This window comes from Pseudopipra pipra, chromosome 11, assembly GCF_036250125.1.
Source record: "Pseudopipra pipra isolate bDixPip1 chromosome 11, bDixPip1.hap1, whole genome shotgun sequence".
Classification (NCBI taxonomy): Eukaryota; Metazoa; Chordata; class Aves; order Passeriformes; family Pipridae; genus Pseudopipra; species Pseudopipra pipra.
Window position 1 is genome coordinate 14,091,618 of NC_087559.1, and position 20,999 is coordinate 14,112,616.

Below are 20,999 nucleotides of genomic sequence, written 5' to 3' on the forward strand. Positions count from 1 at the left end.
AGACTATGAATGAACTGCTCCAATAAATTATATTATTCCTCAGAGGGGAGAGTAGAGCAATGTTATAAACAGTGACTTCAGAAAAGTGAGAACAATAGGGCATTGAATTTTGTAAGAGTGAATTAAGGATCTTTTTTTTCCTGGAGGAGAGCTCAGTATCATTGACCAATGAGCCTTATAAATAATAACATTAACTCCAGCACTGCCTGTTCCCTTAAGCACCTTCACATCTTGCACTTTCAACATATCAGAAACTAAATGTATGTACAAAATAAGTAAAAATACATACAGAATTAAGTAGAGGTTTCAAATAATTTTTTTTAAATATACTTTAGAAAGCACATGATCCTGTCAGAATGCACATCTCTGACACACAGCTTTGATGATACACTGAATGTACCTTTGGTGTAGAAGTCTTAACAAATCAAAAGCAACAATCCCTGTACATCAGCTCCTCCTTGTGCTGTCTGATACGTTGTGAATATCCACGGATAAAGGAGAGCTAAGCCAAAGCAGCACTTTTCAAAATGAATCTCGATAGGATCAAAATCCTCAGATCTGTCCCTTGCCTTTGGCATCACTTAAATCAAGGAGAGTAGTTTTGTTAAAACATTCACTGAGATCTTGACAGGGCTAGGAATGTACAAGTAAATCTGACTCCCAGTGTGAACCTGCTCAGTGCTGAGGGCAGGGCAAAGGCACAGGGCTCAGAGTTCTGCCACTGAGTAGCTGACCTTGTCTGCAGCAGAAAGCTAAAAGCTAATTAGAAAGCATTTTCAGAAGGTGACAAGCTCTCTATTTATTTTATTTTGTTTTTCTGAAGAGGAATGACCACTAATTTCTAGGCCACAAGTCTGAACAAAAAATGTCAAACAACTGCCGCCATGAAGTGGCAAACTCCTGTTTGCTATCACCAGTACTGCAAACATTAGGCATTGGTAACTCTAAATTCACCTTGTATGGTCATTCCTCTGGCTTTTGAGCTGCTTTCTTAGTTAGCTGGAAATGGAAATTGATAGGCCCATAAATATCTACTAGTGACACGATATTAAACACATCATCTCTCTCTGCTCTGACAACGATAAGCCAAGTTTCTCTGAGGTTTACAGCAATCTCAAGGAGTGTATGTTTTTCAATAACATTGTGATCTTTTTCCTCATCTCCTATGCAGTCTTCCTCCTCACTCCCTATGCATACCTGTTTTGTCTGACTTCCTGAAACTTTTTTTAAATGGTATTTGAATGTTTACCTACTTTTAAGCTCACTGAAAGTTTTGAGTTTAAGTAGCTGAAAATGGTTTCTCCATTTTAGCCTCACTATAAGCAAAAGAGAGAGACTTGCAAAAAGATTACTGTCAGTACTCTTGAAACACTAAGATATTAACACTTCACAGCTTTGCCCTTACACATTATTAAGTATTTCTCCTCCAGTGCTCTTTCCTGCACGTTACAGCCTTCTGACACCTAACCTTTTTGTGCACCGTTTCTGCTTTCTTCTGCATCTTCCACATACTTCCTTCACAAATTGCAGTTTCCCCTTCAGTTTAACCTGTTCTGCCTACTCGGACATCCCTGCCCGGGGCCAGGGGCCCACGAGGAGCCCACCTTCCCAAAAAAGTCTGCTTTGAAATGCAGGGAAAGCTGCCAACGGCTCAATTATAAACTGTAGCATGCACGGTTCATATGCTGTCTTGACAGGGTGGAAAGGCAATCCCATTGGCAGAAGCTGCTCTGATTGGGGCACTCTTGGAATGCTGGACATGTCGAAAGAGTAAATTGTTTTGGATTGTCAGGTGAAGTTCTTGCAGGTTTACACCCACTCCCAGCTTGATATGACAAATGTCAACCTAATTTTAAGGCTGCAGCTTTACGAATTGTTATTGATTTTCTGCCAAAAGTTCATTTCATACTGTCTCTCTTTTCTTTCTTTCCTTTACCTGCTTGAAAGTGAACACATCTGTTTTATGTGACTAATTTCTTCTGGTACATCATTATCCTTTTATCTGAAAAATACTAGTTTATTCCTGTCTGTTCTACTGGAATAATTTACAGACTTGCCTTGCAAAAACGGTAAAGAAAGAATTCTGTATTGCAAACAACCAATTGTTTATCACCATTCTAAATAGAACTTCCGTTTTACTTATAACCTTAACCCATGAATAGATGTGAATATGCAAGAATCTCAGCTTTTAGTTCTTTTAAACATGTCTCTGACTCTTATAAGATGCTTACAAAAAGCAACCTGGAAATACTTAGTGATTTGATCATGGGAAAGGAAAAACTGTATATATGTATTATATGTATGTAAATACTTTCTGTTCCATTTTGTTGCTGCTGTTAGATGAGACCTGTGAATCTTCTTAGTTTTGGAAAACACATTTCTTTTTTGCAGAATTGTGCCAGAAAATACTTGTACTGCAGTTCGAAACTACCCTCTGAATCAAGTGGAACAGAAACTCAGACTAGGGCCTCCGAGATCCAAAACAACTGCCCCATCCATCAGGCTTTTCTGAGCTGAGTGTCTCACAAACTCTTCTGCTGCAGTTGTTTCACATAACACAAATAATTTAATATTCACCAGAGAAGCAACTTGAACAGGTTTCTCATATCCTGAGAGCCCCACCTATTTGATTATGAGCTGCTCCAAAGTGGAGGTTTCTCTTGCTCAGAAAAACCTTTGGGGCATCTCAATGTTTAATCAGAGAACTCGAAATTTTGAAAACACTCACGGGATGAGAAAACTATTTCCTTCTCTTTTCTGGTAGCAAGCAAACATAATAAAGGGCCGAATAAATGTAAAAGCTAAAGTCTCAGGAAAACAACTTTATCAGCCCAGTCATACAGTTCTTTGACAGTTCCAAGTTTCAGATTACTGTAATTATTTACAGCAGGTATCACTGGGCAAAAGGCACTGTGTCTGTATTTGATGGGTAGAACTGAATTTATAGTGTGTTCTTCAGCACACACCTCACACACTTCAGATAGCGATTGCTATTACAAGAGAGGCTGGCAAGAATAAATCCAGAAACGTCTGGAAACTACTTCTGGCTTAAGGGTACCAAAAGGATGAAACCTGTAACTGCAGTCAGAAGAATGACTCTCTGTAACTGTGTGCCAAACCCTCTCAGGAGCAGAGCACGTCATGTGCAGCAGCAAATTCAGACCAGAGCTGCTGGTTCCTCTACCCTCGAGCCCCGTGTAGACAGGACAGCTATTGAACTAGACAGGCAGAGAATTACTGTTCTCTTTGGATGGCTCCCTTAGACAGGGCAGAACAGCACCAAAATTACGAAATGGCTGAAAAATCATCTCCTGCACCTTGGCTTCTGAGGTTAAACTCTGAGTTAAACAGTGAGTTAAACTCTGCCATTCTGTGCCTGGCTATCAAACTCACTCCTTGTCGACAGAAGTTATGAACATGCATAAAAGTAAAATCACTCTAGCTATTTACATTTGATTTGTTTGTAGTAAAAGAAGTTAGTTCTTAGAGAAACATGTGGAAGAGAGGGAGAAGTAACGGAAATTATCCACTGATCATAATTGCCTTAAAACGTCAAAAATTTTCTCTCAAAGCTCAGGTAAAAAATAAAAAAAAAATAAATCTACAGAACTCCAAAGTGTAAAAAATAATAAAGTCATTCATAATTAGAAGATGAACTAAAATATTGCTAGCCTGGCTTCACAGAACCTTGTTTCTCTATTTCTGTTTGCTTGCCAGAGAGTCAGAAAACATAAAAGCTTTGAAATTAAAATAATCCAAAAGGTACATGGCCCCTCTTCCTCTGTACTGTCTTTCTGATACTTAATCCCTGCCATGCATGCAGAGCAAAAGGGAAGTGAAAGTCTTCCTCTGAAGGTTACCTTACTTGTGCGTGAGTTCTACTGAATTTTTTAACCAGTAACATCTGAATCCACTGATGTCTCGACAGTTCCACAGTCATTTTAGTTTTCCTCTTGCCAGCTTCAACAAATAAATAGGAAAGAATAGACAAGCCAAAGTGCTCTCCACTGAGAGGGCTAAAAATCTGAAAATCAATTTGTTGCAGCATTAGAGCAGTTGAGAAGTCCTTAATTTGAGCTCACAGAAATCAATAAGAATAATACAAATCTAAAAACTGCAAAGCTGAACCTTTTTTCACTTTCAGAAAAAAGTATTGAAGTATTTTATGAAAGAAAAAAATAACAAAGGAAAAACTAACACCAAATAAAAACTCTAACAGATGCTTTTACAATTTAAATGTGGCAGGCTGTGCCTTGTGGTTCTCTAGCTCACTACACACTAATTCTTCTGTGCCCTTTTTCCCTCCTCTTAGCCCTCAAACTGCATTGAAACTCTTGAGAGTTTGGGGCTTTGGTATTGCAGGTGGTTTTTAATGACATTCTGAATTCTGTGCTTACCGTCTTTCTTTCGTCTCCCTTATCTTTTGATCAGTACCGAAAACTTCAAGCTATTCAGAAAATTTGGTAAGAACAAGACTTCTGCAGGTTCTGGCAGCATTTCTACATCATGGATGTATCCAAATTATGCCTTCAGCTGGATGAATATAGCACAGAGGAGAACCCACCACAGTATCACAAGTGTTAGAGTAAGATGAAGAGGAAAGGAGCAGGAAAGAGCTCCCGAGGCAGATTTTACAACTGAATAAACTATAATGTTTCCAGGCTTTGCAGCTACTTCTGCAGGAGTTGCACAGGGCCATGAGAAGTTAACAGTTCAGATTGGTGCCAGCTCTTCCTCCTGCCTTATTACAAGCTGCAGGGACACCCTGTACTGCATCCAAATACAGCTGAGAGCACTTGGGTCTGCAAAATATTTCAAAGAAAGTTTAAAAAGGAATTTAGGCTCTTTCCAGGCTTGGAGTGCAGAAAGCTTGATTTCTGATTTAGGAAATAAGCTGCTTGGATAAATACTCCATGAAGCACATCAAACTTCAGATGCTGCACAGCTATTTTAAATGCACTTTTCAAAAAGTCATTTCAATCATTGGTTCCGAGTGCTTGAAGTCCAACAGACTTCCTGTTCCATTGTGGAGGTTCAGGACCCTTCAAGAGCTGACTTGAGATTTGTGGACATTATTCTAACAGCCAGAAAAATATTAATAGACTGTAAATCTTGTTATCATGTGCCTCATGCAATATTAGTGAGATAATAAATATGCAAAGAGACTTTTCTGAAATACTAACATAAAAGTAATGCCTGTGATATAATAGGAGTTTAATAAGATTATGTGGAATAGCTATTCTCAATTATCTTTTGTCCTTGTATTTTCCAGTACCTGATGTCAATGTAATTACCATCTATTTGTTTAAATTTTGATTAAATCCCTAAGCATTTAATAATCCATCATTATAAATTTTTGCCTGGCGTCATTATACTAAATAAACATTTAGGTCAGATTTTTTTTATTTTAAAGTAGCAGCAATTTAAGTTATGCTTTTATATCCATATTTAAGCTTTAGATCTAAGTGTTGAATTTCAAAATTACTAAAAGCCAGGTAGCTCCCTTTGAAGGTCAACAATAAACTATTGAGCAATGTTAACAGTTGGAAGGTAAGACCTAAAAGCTGTAAAGTACCTTAACTGGACTAATTCTGTTCCTCAGCCCTCTTTTGATATTTATGCTTTCTCCTAAACATTTGGGGTCTTACCATTTGTACATTTTCAAAAATCATTAAATATGTATAAAAAAGTACATTGTTCACATGTGTAAACCACCGGAAACCCCTTAACTCTCCATCTGCTGATTTCACAATGTTTTTTATTTAGCCAACATATACAGTCTGAGGGTCAGGGTGAGATTTTTCAAGGACACAAAATGCAATTTGGAGTTAACAGACAGCAAAATCTGGCAAACAGGTACCTAACTCTGGTACAGTTTTGCAAATCTTTTCCTTAAGGCTCTGTCATATGTTATAGATCTAAAGGAAATGAATAATGAAAAGCAGCCTTATACCATTATTCCTTTTTTATCCCACTAAATTAACTTTAAGAGTATTCTTAAAAGAAAGTAATCTTTTCCTAAAAACTATTTTATTAATCCTCTTCTAGTCTTGGGACATAAAACTGAAATAAGTTCAACTATCTTAAAGTACTGGCACTTGAATCTCTCCTGTCTTGTACAGAAAGTGAAACTACAACAACCAGGAAGGAAAAAAATCTAGTAATTCCGGTGCATCAACTAGGCACCAGCTTTGGTTCTATTAAAATAACCTTGCTTTTTTATCATCACATCACACACATGCAGAGAAAGCTCAGCAGGAATGTAAGTCAAGTGAACTAATGAACTTAATTAACAGACAGAAAATAAAAGAACTACCCTGCAGATATGTATTTATAATGGAACCAGTCAGCAAATGAACAAGTATTCATAATGAAATTTTGTATGACTTCCTCTTGTCATTGGAGTCAGAAGTATGAAAACTGGGTAGGAACCAAGTATTATAAATCTTTATTCTAAAATTATTTTTTTTTAAAGTTTGTAAGAAACAAAGCACAAGTTATTTTTACAGCTCCATTGAGAACTCCAGCATCAGTCCCACTGCTGAGCATCCACATCCTGAAATTATGGAAACCCAGAAATGATCCAGCTCCATGATAGGGATCCCACCCTCACTCTGTTCAGGTGGTCACAATACTCTGCACGTTTCTGTCCCAAGGGCTCAGACCCAACGACACAAAGGGATCCCTCAGGAGCACTCTGAGTGTGCTTTGCCACCTCACCACCAACTGCACAAGAGCAGCAGCTGGGCAACACCTTGGTGTACTTCTACCCTACAAAATCTGTCCAGTTTCTAGTGGGTTTAGGAGATGTGGTGGGAGGAGAGAGCCTCTACACCTGTGTGATTATATCAGCTGCATACACAACAAATTCTTAGGTACATGACAGCTCCAGGGAAGAGTTTTCCACTTCAGAGCCTCTTCCCAGGGCCTGAACACCAACTCCCTGACAGTTTCTGGGAACCACAACAAGGCAGTTCGCACCTTAGGAACACACACCCCAGCACAACGGCAGTAAAAGATCAGGAGGCCAAATTTCAGCTAACAACGATTATGGTATTTGAAAGTTCTTTTTAATAGATCACCTCCTAACAGAAGGTGTTGTCCTCTTTATTATCTTTCTCCAAAAATTTTTCTCTGGTAAACAATTAAGTTAAGAAAAGTAATTGATGGTTGTAGAATCACTTCAAAACCTGCAAAATCCGATATTCTTAGTGGGTGTGTGCTTGGCAGTTCACCTCTATATTGGGGTTTTTTTCATTGTGTTAAAACCAGAAAATCAGGAGGAACTGCTTTATTTTAAACAGAGGTGAGCACAGAGATAGTGCCCCATATAAAGCAAGATGAACAGTTCTTTATGCCTGTGAATATATTGTGACAGGGCAACTTGCTGTAGCAATACAAATGCTAATTCATCTTTCATCCCCAAGTACATTATTAGGCATGACTAAAGAAAGTGATTCCACTTAAAAACTTGAAAATAGTATTTAATAAGGGAGAATAACTTGCAACCATATCCACCAGGTGAGAAAACCCTGGACTGGGTTAAAGGCTCAAACATAAGTAACATTTAGAAGGTTATTTCCTCATAATTTGCTACAAATGCAGCTCTTGGTTCACATCTCTAACAGGAAAAAAAAAAGAAGTATCTCCTAAAGCATAAATATTGGAGAGTAAATCTTGAAAGTCTGTTCTCACTGATTCGTAGTTCAGCCATTACTCAAATATGCAAGACATATGTGATGAGTTAAACATCACATCACCCCTTTTGATTTATTTCTTTCAATTGTCTGGGAATTTTATTTATGTTTAGGACTATAAGGTGTTTTTTGGTGATGCCAATGGATTCAGTTCAGGGTTTGATAGTTGAGTGCTTAGACCATTACACAGCATTACAGTATATTGATTAGAATACCTATGGAATATCTAAGGACAAATCTAATAACGTACTAAGAAAAATGCCCAGAAGGGATCAGGTCTAGCCTAACCAAATGATACAGTTTCAGCATCGCTGAAGAGAATACCAGCAGTCTAAAAGGTGAACTCTCCCAGTTATTATTTTCATTAAGTTGGTGCTTTTCTACAGTCAATAAAAATATTAATATAATTTTATTTCTCCCTTATATCATTTTTATGTACTAACACAATATTATCTATACTGTCCTCAAGACGTAGAAGGTGATGTTGGACAAATAAAAAGCACAAAAGGACTTTCTTTATGTGCTTTCTGAATTTCCAGAATATCTGAGCACAAAGAGCTCAGGCTGGTGCTGTATCACGTATCACTAATTCAAAGCACTTAATCCTGTCTTGCACACGTCGGCCAAAGCAATACAAATGCCAAAAAATTCCTCTTTGAGAGTAGAATTGTATACACTGTAGATTATATAAGCCTTCTGTCCCCCTCCACTTGAATGTACACTATCAAATCATCCTGGCCATTGCTTTATATCGAGCAGATGGTATTATGAGACTTTGATAAAGAACAACAATCACCCAGCAAGGGTTGCAAAGAGGTCGCTGAAACCAAGATTAACAATTGATTAGCTTTAATGGACCGTGACAGTAATAAACAACACAGCTCCACACAAAGATTTGATTGTCCTGTTAATGCTGCTGACACAAATGGCTTTCAACTGCCTTCCTGAAAGTGTTAATATCGCCAGAGCCTCAGCAAACCAAGGACTTCCTCAAAGTGAGAACTATCCTGCAGAGAAGAAGCACTTACTGTAGCCCTCTGAAAGATCTTCCATGAAGTGTGTTTCTGATTTATTCAGACAATAGCTCCTATTTCTCCAAGGCTTAAAGTTCAAAAAACCAAAATGCAGCACACCTCTGCAAGGCCGGAATGTGAGGGAACTCTAAAGCATTTGAATACAGAAGCCAGCGCTCATCAAATGTACAACAATAATGTGAATTATCATTTTCAGTGTGCTCATTTTATCCTTACTCCACTGTGGGTTGATAGACCCCAGTATTACAGCCTTCTGAGCTCAATTATTTTATCCTAGCCTCTGATAAATTCACTCTATTTTTTTTCCCTTTCTGCACAGAAATAAGTAATTTGTGTCATATTTTCATTAAATTAAAAGGTTTTGTGATTACTGGACATAACCATGGTAAAATCTGAAAACAGAACCTACAGATCTGTTTATTTCTTAGATACATGTATGGGAAAAAGTCTGTGGGAAAAGTCTCTTTCCCTTAACACTTAAGTCAAAAATTTAAATAGACTTACAGCAAATATTCACAGAAGGTTTTAAAATTACATCTAGGTAGAGACAAAGCAAACAAAACTCCACCTAACATGGCATTCAAGAAACTAAGGATATAGGAATTCATTAAAGGTAAGGAAGTATTTACTCATTTAAGCATTAAGACTTGCTGTTAAACTTTCAATTTTAGGCTAAATTACTTGGGGTTTAAATTAATCTTTATTTTTTTTTTTAAATTACGTGTCTTATTTAATCAAAGGCTTTTCTTTTAAACATTTTTAACTGTGAGCTGCCACAGTGCTGCTCCCCCCCCCATCCCCGCCGTGTTATTCCTAAAGGCGACACACAACAGTGGTACAGCCCTAAGGATTTGTAGGTAAGAGAAAAAGCAGCGTCTGCTCTGGACCCAGATCCAAACGTAAACCACTTGCACAAATCAAGGTCATACTAATCCCATCCCTGCGGGTCCCACCCCATCTGCAAATCCAAGTCTCTCCAGAGCAGTTCCTTGCCAGTTCACTGCAGTGACGGAACATGCTGCTAATTACTGTGCTTAAAAACCTTGACCTCCGCAGAAATGCGAGGGAATTTAAATGAAACCTCTGAAAGAGTAAAATCCACCTGCCTGGTGTCCCAACACACATCCACTAAATATATAACCTGTCAAAAGACTGAGCCAGCCTTCATTAATTCCGTTTGCTGTAATCAGCATCTATTATTCACATGCTTGGCTTTCTATAGCAGCTCTTCAAGTAAGCTATTGTATAAACTCTTACATCAGAGCGTACTCTGATGATAAACATTCAAGAAAGTAATTATTAATTACCTGTAAGTCAGCATCAAATTCGTGTTTCAGGTAAGCATCTTCTGCAGCTTCAACAAGACGCTGAAAAAAGAAAAAAAAAAGTGTGTTTTTGAAATAACAGATAACATACTTATAACAGAGTTCTCCTTTATAAAAACAGAGATTGTTTGAGCATTGTGTAATTTATCTGCTATGGCACTTTATTAAATAGAAATAAATTATCCAGATTTAGGAAAAAATAAAAACTGATCAAGCTTTTTAAACCCTTTTTAAACCGTTATTGGTGACACAAAATGCTCAAAACAACTCGACTATCAATAAACAGAGAAATAAAAATGTTATTTTTTCCAATAGTGCTCAGCATCCTGCAGCTCATATTCCAAAACTGATTTTTTAAAGAAAGTTGCTTTCACACTGGACCTTATTTCCACAGAGGAGCCCTTTTCAAATCTTAACATTAGAATAGGAGGCATTCCCTAATAACGCACTTGATTTCAAGAAACTGAAATCTCAAAGATGAGATTAGAAAAATAGAGACTAGGTTTCTTTACTGAGCAGATTTGAAGTGTTTTTATATACTACCTTTGGTGCATTCTCACAAGAAGATTATTCTGCAATTACAGAAGTAATATTTACTGAATGACAGCAATTCAGCAGTATTTTTAATAGTAATAAAAATACTTAATAATATCCTAAATTCTCTGTAGTAGTCACTGTTCCTAACACTATCATCTTTGATGGGAAAAAAACATGATCAGACCAAAACACAGGTACCCGAAAAATCTAATTTACATAGGAGTTTGCTCCAGATATTCTCTTCTGAAATGACATTATATCCTTTTTAAGGTTTTACTCAGAATTCTTTATAGTTCAGATTATTTTAACTATGGAAGTACCTCCTTCTAGTTTTTATTTAATCTACTTGAACATTCATATACACAACCCAAAACTAAACAAGGAATGATTGTCACAGAATAGTCTATATATTACTTTTAATTTTCTCTGATCTATCAGACACTGGTACACGTGTATATTTTCAAATATTTTTGTATCCCGAAGCAAGTGAGGTCCAGACTCTCACACACAGAGTGGGAAGCCATGCACGCATTTCTTCCCTTTTCGGAATGGTATTCACATTTATCGAGTCTTTGGATATAAATCAAAATTAAATCAGAGTTCATATTGATTGGTATACAGCTTGAGCTGTAATGGAAGGTGAACCAAGAAAAATATTTCTGGTTGCCAATGCAGAACAAATGGTTCAACAGAAAGCTGACAGATTGAAGCAGAGCCGCGGCGGTTACAGGGAGGGTTTGTGCGAGTCACAGCCTGTGCTCACACTGCTCTGCCTCAGCTCCCGCCTCACCCACGGGACAGCACAACCCTCAGTCCTCTGCTGGGCTTCTGCACCCTCCCAACACATCCCAGTGGGGAGGCTTTTAACACCTCTTTCTTTGGTGCAGATTACACATCTCCAACACAAGATTAAAAACTTGAAATGCTCTTGATACCAACGTGAATAGAGGAAAGCAAGAGGGAGCAGGTGGATGCCACCTTCTCAGAGCCCTGTGCTGGGAGTACATCCCTGACATTTGACTGGTTCCACCTTTGAACATCTTGTTCCATGAAAACCCAGCTGGGTCACAGCAAACTGGAATTGCACTGAAATGGTTCCAACGCTGGGCAAATCAAACCAGAACTGAACTGGCAAAATGCACCAGCTCACCTTCCCGTGTACGGGGGGAAAAGAACCCAACAACAGGGATGCAGCACAACAGGCTGCGGGAGGGGAATCCATGGAAAAACATTCCAAATGAAACAGTGAAGTTCTGTGTAATCATTCCCACTACTTCTGGACCACCTGAATAGCAGTGAAAGCAGACCTCACAATGTGAAAGGGTAACAAACATTCATTGGATCCACAATTTTTTTGTATTTAGAATCCAAAAAGGGAAATAACACAAATTAACTCTTCTGAGGAGGAAGCCTTGGAGCAACTGAAACAGATTTGTACACATTGGAATGCTCTCAGTCCATCTTTAGCAAGCTAGGGACCTGCTGAAAGGATTTTACCAATACAGTCCTCATTTTTTCAAGTATGAAAAAGGCATTTAATGTAAAATAACTACTTCAATTCATTCCTCCAGGTGTGTCCTCCTTTATATGAAAACTGTAGTTGCATTACTATTTTGTGCTTCTCTGATACAAAAGATCATGACTGATGAGTTTGAGAGGAAAAAAGCGAATGAAGAATCAAGAAAATTCTTCATACAGAAAAGAATACAAGGAAAAGAGAAACGTGTTTTTCTTTCTGTGCTGAAATATTTACTTACTCATCGAAAGAAAAATTATTACAGCATTTCATGAGATACCAGTGATATTAGATATTAGTACCTGGCGGGCTAGAAAAATAATCCATGGGGTTTTATATAGTTTGTATTGATTCCAATGTGTTTCAATTACATTTTTGCCTCAGTGAAATAAATTTAAACTAAGATTTATCCCCACATGTAAGAAATAACTAGAGAAGCATAAGATGGGCAATAGTAGAAACATATGGTAAGGAGGGCAGCTCAGAAATGAAAAGCACTGATTGGTACTTATTGATTTATTCACTAAGATTTCAGTTGTTACATTTATTTATTTTTTAAAAAAAGTATATTTTTACGTACTTTTTAATAGCAACATTCTCTACAGGAAACTGAACCCCCAAAAAAGTGAACTATCTACTGGCTGGCATTTTCCCTTGAACAAAGCAAATATATGTTCACACAACATACTTTGCTCTCACAAAACTAATAAGGAAACTAAAATTTTGGCACACTAAATGTAGATAAGACAAGCATATGCTGCATTTTCTATGTAATCAGCAAACCACAGTTTGCTTTAAGTATCTCAACACCATTATGAAGGAAACCATGAGAAATCTGGGAGAGCTACAGAAAAGGTAAGCCAGTAATAAGCCTAAATCCACAAAATGACATATTAGTGAGTATACACAAACTATCTCAGAATGAAGAAATTGAATACAAATGTTTTGGGGTTTTTTGGGTTTTTTGGCTGGATTTTTTTTTTTTTAAAGAAGTCCCCAAAGGGATGAAGCATTATGGAAGAAATTCCTTAACACTCTGGAGGCGAAAATATAAAACCCACATGTAATACTGCAGCATTTTTATACGGAGGCCAAAAATCCCTTTTCAAATATTTTAATGACTGAACAGTTATCTAGCAATGATTCTCAGCATCAGCATGATCAGCGATTTTAACTTAATAGTTTATAATGACACTCCTAATACAAATACCAATATATTTTCATTTGAGTAACCATACTCTAAAACCCCTGCTGTAGCAAGCAAATGCTCACCAAGCTGTGGTTATCCTGAAGGGAATTGTGAGTTATCTATGTGCATTTACATGGAATGAATTATGAACACAGAGTCAGCATTGTTAGAGTTACACCATTGTAGGGTATTTTCAGAAGTATTTAGCCCTGGATGTAGAGAGATGTTGGCGTGAGCACACACAGGCAAGTCAAGGGCAGCACATAATCTTTAGATAATGAACAATTTTAACGTTTTATGGGACAGGTTCAGTTGAGTTTCCCTCTGTTAAGGAGCTAATCCATAAAACTTGCCCAATATGTGTATATGTAAGACAGATGAACTGACTTATCCAGCATATCACAATGCAGCATGGATAAAAACATGGACCAGAATACAAACAAATATGTGGTATCACACATAACATAGAGAAAGCTGAGAGAAGAAAAAGAAATTTTGTTTCTTAGCAGTAATATTTTTTTAAATAAATCACTGAGCTATCTCTGAATAGGGTAATTTTCTTGACAAATGATATTATAATTTCAGTGAACTGATATTCCAGATAAAGTCTCTTTCAGGTTAGGTTGTTATAGAGATAGCAAAGGAAAGGTGAAACAGAATGGATGACAGGAAAAAAAATCCAACAGAAAGTAAAGGGGGAAAGGAACAGAAACGTGTAGAAATGTAAAAATAAAAGACAAAAATCACAATTTCAAGGAAAAACATCACACAAACATCCAGAGTATAAGGTACACATTTTCGCTTCTGAGATCTTTCTTCATATACTTTTTAAGGGTTTCAGATCACTTTTCAGTGATTCTTCCTCATTAGAATCCCATTTTGAAGTTAGATTAAATAAATTCATAAGCGTAACGAAGTTTGAAACAGTTTCTGAACTTCTGAACTGCAATGGGTTACTAATCTTTATCCATAAATGGTGACTGAATTATGTTCTTGTCTCTTTTCAGCTGTCAAATCTTGAAGAACATTTATTGTTTCCTTTCTATTTCTCTAAGATAAACCAACTGCTACACATAAAACCATAAATGCAGCTAAAAATTGCTCTCTTCCAAACCAAACTGCAACAAATTTTAAAAAAGGATAGAAAACTGCTCTACCTTAATTATAACTAATATCAGCTAAGTACTGGTGTCATTTCAGTCCATAAAATGAATAGTTTATATTCCATAATATCAATATGATTAACTTTCATTTCAAAATAGCGAAAAAACCGCACTGAGATATCACAGTCATCATTAAAAGTTTAGATAAACCTGTAGGAAGCTCTTATATTCTAGCATTGAATGCATTCAAACAACAACAAAAAATAGCCCTGAACCCTGAAAGACTTTCTCATTATTTTCCTATACTACCAGATCTGATTGATGTTCCTATAGAAATCTTGTATATTCCTTCAAGGAATAAATAATTAAAGGTCATGCTTATTAAAAAGCAGCAAGAAGTCTATACCCAAGAAAAACATACGAATATACTGCATTGAAAAAAAACAAAATACAAACCAACCCCACAACAATATGTAGAGAAAAAAATAACAATTTGTGTAACTTTAAAAAACCTGTCTCCCAGACTCCTATGTATGGAATTGTAACTACGATTTCTATCTTAATCAAAAATAATGAACCGTGTTAAGAAAAACACCAGACAACAAAACTAAGAAAACTTCGCTCTATTTTTAAAATCTTATTTCTTTCATATTTTGTAGCAAGATTTCTGGTACATCACCAAGCAAAAACCAGAAGCTTCCTGTACCCAGAAAATACTTAAAACTATCAATAGCCACCCTTTTTCAGATTAAATATTTAGTGCAACTTTAATAACTCTATTATTGATTTGAATATCTAATTTCCAATCAAAATTTATAGTAACTGAGCTGCGAATATGCCAAAAATATTTCCTAAAGTGCAGCCAGATAACTGTTTAAACACAGTTCAGCAGTTGACTGTATTCCTGGGAGAGAAACAACAACTTGTGTTTCAATCATCAGAGCAATTTTCTTCACTGGCTTCTCCGTGAGAAGCCTTCGCTGAGCACGTGGGAGCACTCGGCAACAGATCACCGAACTCCAAACATTACCCAGGTACCTTCCTACGACTTCCCCATTTTGGGGTCTGTTTCAGAAGGGAAAAGGGGCTTTCCTTTCCAGGAAATCTGTAAGGCTGCAGGTGCTTTGAAAACTTCTGCGAAGCTTGGGCTGTTTTGGGAAAGAAGAAGATTTATTAGCATTAAGTGAGCTTAGGTAATATTCTGGCACGGGTGCTAATTGTGCCGCGGGCCCTCCTCACTTCCATCACAGTTCTGGGGTTTGCTTCTTTCACAGCTCATTTAGTGGACAAGGTAAAGAGGCCAACAGAGAATATTTGACGTTGTTCATCAGTATCACAATTATTTCCCCTGCTCAAGGACAGCTTCGTTTAAGATAGCAATGAATGCACCGATGTGCAAACAGGCCTCTCAGTCCCCAATTTTATAGCAAAAAGCTTTGCACATGTTTGCTATAACCAATGCAGAAGTGATGTAGGTATCAGAGACTGATGCTGACCTTGGAGGAATATTTGTTTTTCTCAGAAACACAGGTGGTTTTAGACAGGGCAATGACAACTGATCAGCAGTTTGGCTGGTTTAGTCCTTGAGGACGGGGACACACAAACAGACAGTTTCTTCTCTTCAGAAAGCCCACATTTTATTCCCCACTTTGTTCTCCTCAGGTAGAGAGGAGAACAAAGGTATGAGGTAATTTCTAGGAAATTTTAGCACTAAAATTGCTGTTGCTGTGACGAAGACACACTGAAAATTATTTAGAGTCAATTATCTTGATATCAGAGTTCCTAGCGTTTGTAGCTTAAGATAGGTATCAATCTTGCAACTAATGCCATACAAAAAAATGACTGCTCTGTGAACACTATCAAATTCCACTGCAACCCAACTAGACAATGCTCAGCCACAGTAAGTGCTGCAAGGCATAATCAAAGCAGAAATTATAAATAAAGGATAAAAATAAATTAAAAGCTTAGCATATGCAATTATTGCAAATAACTTCAATTATCCACTTATATTCATTCAAAACTGGCAGATTTTCAGGTTGATTGTTGTTAGAGTGCTAGCTGGCTTTTTGAAGCAACATAAAGACTTCAGCTTGGCACAGAGCTGGACAAACAGAAACGAAACTGTAAACGGATTAAAGTACATCAAACTCACACATTGCATAACAGTGGCTAAGACAATCCTGGAGTAATTAGATGCATTTCTAACTTAACTAGGTCAACACTATATTTAATTATGGCATCTGGAGATTGCCATGGCATGGAAGAAAGACTCCAGATGAAGAAGATAACACATTTGTCTTGTACCAAGTTCTTCAGTGCTCAAAAGGCTGCACAAAGCCAATATATCAGATATAAAATATGCAGATTATCAAATCTGGTCCTACCACATTATTGTGTCTAGCACAGAGCAGAATGAAGTGTTAAATAAGGTTTTATTCCATACTTTTAATTCTGTATGTCCCAGACATCAAGGAATCAGTTCAGCTGCAGACACAACTTAGAGCTGTTCCAGGGATATTTAAAATGTGATTTGCCTGGCTGGGGTACAGCAACAACCAGCTCCTTCAGCCACCTCTCCTACCTCAGGGCCAAAAGAAATGTTCTTCAGGATTTTGCACCAACCCTGTGTTCACCCAAGGTCGTGTAATTCTCCAGAAAAACCTTTATGCATCTTTTTAATTTCACTTGCAACATGGCAACACACTTTGTAAAGTTTTCCTTTCAATGAATAATTCTTTGTTCTCTTCCACATAAATTTAAAAATCTGATCAAAATGTTACTTCATAAAACACCTTCCAAAATCAAGGGAAGTAGCCCTGTGTATGTATCTAAACATCCACCTGTGTGGATATTTATATGTTTAAATATATTTAGTCAGCCAGAATGTCTTTCCTGCATTTGGGGACTTACATGTCTTAGCAAAAACAGCTTTTCCTCAGCTCTGACAGCTCTTGGCATCATTGCTGGATTCTTGGCAGATATTGTTTGAGAAAGATTTCGGATAACACTTTTCATGGAAGTTCATTTAATGCAGAATTCTCCACAGGTAGGATTTATCTCCCCTAACCTCAGCTATTTCAAAGTTAGTCATGTCTCCACTGAAGTTACCTAAACATCCTTCATATGTAGAGACAGAAAACTCCAAAGGTGCTGCATGTCCCATTCTAAAATAGCTCATAACATACAGGAAGATCTTCAGAATTTTTCCTTCACACTTTTCTTCACTAGATGTTTAACTTTATATGAATGAAGTTAAGGGAGATTAATCCCACACCATATGTGCAACATAAATGAGCTAAGGAGAAATGGAGATATCCCCACGCTCGCTCGACAAGGGAGAGGAGACTTGAGGCAACACTTTGTCCTGACACCAGTCCTGGGACTAGTCAAGGTGTTTCTGTCCTGTTTACATATAGAAGCACCAAGTGAAACCAATTGTCTTTGCTTTGTTCCCTCACTCAGCTTTCTCCTCGCCTCTGCTCAATCCCCCAAGTTAATTCAAATTCAGCCTGAAATTTGCAGTCTAGTTCGACCAAACTGGTTATGATATACTGTCCTCCCTTCAGTTTCCAACCAGATTAGTGTCACACAACAGCAGCAAAAAAACCTCAAGATTTATTACCAGAAGTAAAGGTCAGTTCCAGAGTTTGCAGGGACTTAGTTCCATTGCCTTGCCCAGCACTCAATCACGAGAAACTCAACTTCGTTCTTTGCTTTCAAACCGAGACGTGTCCCCCTCATTGTTTTTTACTCTCCACAGGGTCAGGATTTCAATTGCCAATAGATTAACAGAAAGGGAAAATTTTCAAAAATTGAAAGGAAAGCGAAACTCTGAGGTTTCTACTAAAACCTTCCCAACTCGCTATTGCAAGTCGAAGTCTCTAAGCCAGATATTGAGGCAAACAGAGTATTATTGTGAAGATGTGAAGAAAACAGTTGGTATCCATTTCTACTCTCAGCAGGAGCAGATTTTACAAACATTTACCTGATACTTAGAAATCTAGTTACACCTCAGGTTATATAGGCACAGATTCTTTGGACCAATTCAATGCTGCAATGTACCAAACTCCACCTTCAAACATAAAAAAGGTGGAAACCACAGCTTATTCCTGCTCCTTCCCTAACTGACCATGAGCTCATTAAGGTCACATTATGTCCCAAACTCTAATGTCAAAATTTTTCATATTTCTCTCCACTTCTGCTCCAGCACCTAACAATTATGCCTCCTTGGTGTTCACACTCCCAAGCATGTTCATGACCAGTCTTTTCCAGGTCCCTACTGATATCTCTTCATTCCTCATTCTGCCAACTTTAATTTCCAATTTTCCCCATTCCCTTTACAACCTCATTGAGCCCATCTAGAGCATCTTGCACAAGTTATATCTCTAAATCCCAGCGCAGTTTAATTCTGCTGCTTTTGTCTCTATAAACCATCTCATTATTCTCCACTACTGCTCTCCTTGTGGCAATACCTTCCTCAGCCTCTCCTAAACCCATCAACAGACTCCCTTGGCTGCTGACCCTTCCATTTTCCAGTGGCCTAACACGAACACAGAGAGATAAGACAAGAAAACTCTCTCCTTGGTCCAGCAGGCATATGGATGCACTGCCAGTGCCTCAGGAGAGAAAGACACTGTTTCCCCTGCCTGCTGCTGGTTCAGGCAACGAGAAAATAATGCTGCAGTTGCAGGAAAGTCTTGTTTGACCCTGTACTGAAAAATCACAGTGAAAGGAATTTTCAAAGATTTCATTTACAGACAGTTTCGCTCTGATACCTTTCTAACGGCCATATGCCTCTTTGTGCAGAGTTTCCAAATGCTAACAACTTGATCCAGCTGGAACAGAATTTCAAAGAAAACTTCGTGTCAAGGCCCCAGCCTTGCCAATTTCAAGAGCTTGTTCCCAAGCAGAGGAGTGTTGTAGAGTCTTAATGAAAAGAACATCAGTATTACGTTTAAAAGAGTAAAGCAATGCATTTCCCTTCGTTTCTTTCTTGGAAACAGCTGAAGTTCAAAGATGAAATTCCAAGCCACTTTGGTCTCCTGGATCATACTTTATATTCTGAAGACTTGATTGTTGAAGCTGCTGGAATTAATTACAAAAGCAACTTGCAGACTAAGCGATAATTTAGTCTTTTCATAATTTTGTATATTCTGGCAGATCTAGTACAAAAAAGAACAAAACAAAACAAAAAAAGGCTACATTGAAACCCTGTGGTGACACATTTGTCCACACTTAGTAACGAGACATCAGTTCTATATACCTGGAAGGTTTTTCTGGTACCCTATGAATTAATGCTGAAGTCATACATAGTATAGGAGCATCACTTTGCCAAAGTCATGTTTATATCCAGACTTAGAAGTCTGTGTATAGCTAGGGACTCCATCCCATCTATTCATTTAGTATTTTTTGAAATAAATATTTCTGCAATAATAGCCAGTATTTTTCACTCTATCTTAAGAACAATATTAAGCTGTCCTTGTAATTAGAGGAAAATTGCAAATTCCCAAACCCAAACGAAAGGCTGCATTGCATAGTCAAAACCTTATCTGCCTTACTTTGTAAAGGTAATGAGTTCAAATCCATTGGGTGTTTTGTTCCTTATTAAGGGAAGTCTTGTAACTTGTATACTCCCAGTGACTAAAAGATTGCTGTACTTTCACCTCTTAATTAGTTTTTATCAACTGGAACGTTCAGCATTTAATTATCGTATGTAGATTTATTTGGAACACAAAGTAAAATATGCGACACAGCACATCATTTCCATTAAGTTTGACACACCTCTAGATTTTGGTATGACCTAGGGAACTCATTTCATAAAATACTCCCATTTTTCTTATTAATTTTTTTTTCTCTTGACTCTCAAAGTACTTCTAAAATGCACCTGGGGAGCAATATGAGTCTTCACAGAGCTAACCAACACCTGCAGGTTCAAAAAGTGACAACCAATGACTGCAACCAAGCCAACAAAAACTAATACCTTATGTTTGCAGAGGCAACTAAATTATAACAATAGTTTTCCATTTATTTTTGATTTAGGAGAATTGTGAACTGCTCCACACTTCTGGCAAGGCTTTCTCTATTGGCTGAACGACTCCCCCAGCCATCACCACAGGTTTTCCAATGATCCATTTATCTATGACCAGCAAGCATGCTCCAACCTTCAAAGTCCTAACACAGACAAAACCACCAAGGTCATCACTGTTGCTACAAGCAGTTTTAGCTCTGCTCTGAGTTTTAGCTCAACTCTGACCCTGAGAAACATGTGCAAAATACTTCTTTTCCATGAACAAACCATGAAGCCCTAAAGATCTGTAGCTGCTGATACTCCTCATCTTCTCTGTCTAATTTAAAACCCACACAACTAGTGTAGAAGAATCACAAAAATAATAGATGCAAAGGAGAATGGAAAGATCTAAGTCAGCTCTCTGGTCCCATGTGGATGTAGCTTTCCCATTTATTAAATCCTTATTCCCTGAAGATGCCTACACTTTGCAGGCTGAAGACTCTGTGAACACCTGACTTTGTACACTGCAATCAATCTGCACTTGGCACTGGCAGCAGCACGGCCAAAGCCAGGGATGGGAATGGGTCAGAG

General features: G+C 37.6%; 1 protein-coding gene across 6 annotated transcripts in view; it reads right to left on the reverse strand.

Moving 5' to 3' along the window:
- The window catches only part of CACNA2D3 (calcium voltage-gated channel auxiliary subunit alpha2delta 3), a 405,672-nt gene that overhangs the window by 264,162 nt on the left and 120,511 nt on the right, over nt 1-20,999 (reverse strand). For all 6 annotated transcript variants that reach the window (XR_010433489.1, XM_064667663.1, XM_064667662.1 and 3 more), the window contains one exon: nt 10,039-10,098. Coding sequence is in view for 5 of the 6 variants with exons in the window: in XM_064667663.1 (XP_064523733.1) it covers nt 10,039-10,098 (60 nt within the window). In the remaining variant the exon portion in view is untranslated. The remainder of the gene's footprint in view (nt 1-10,038; nt 10,099-20,999) is intronic.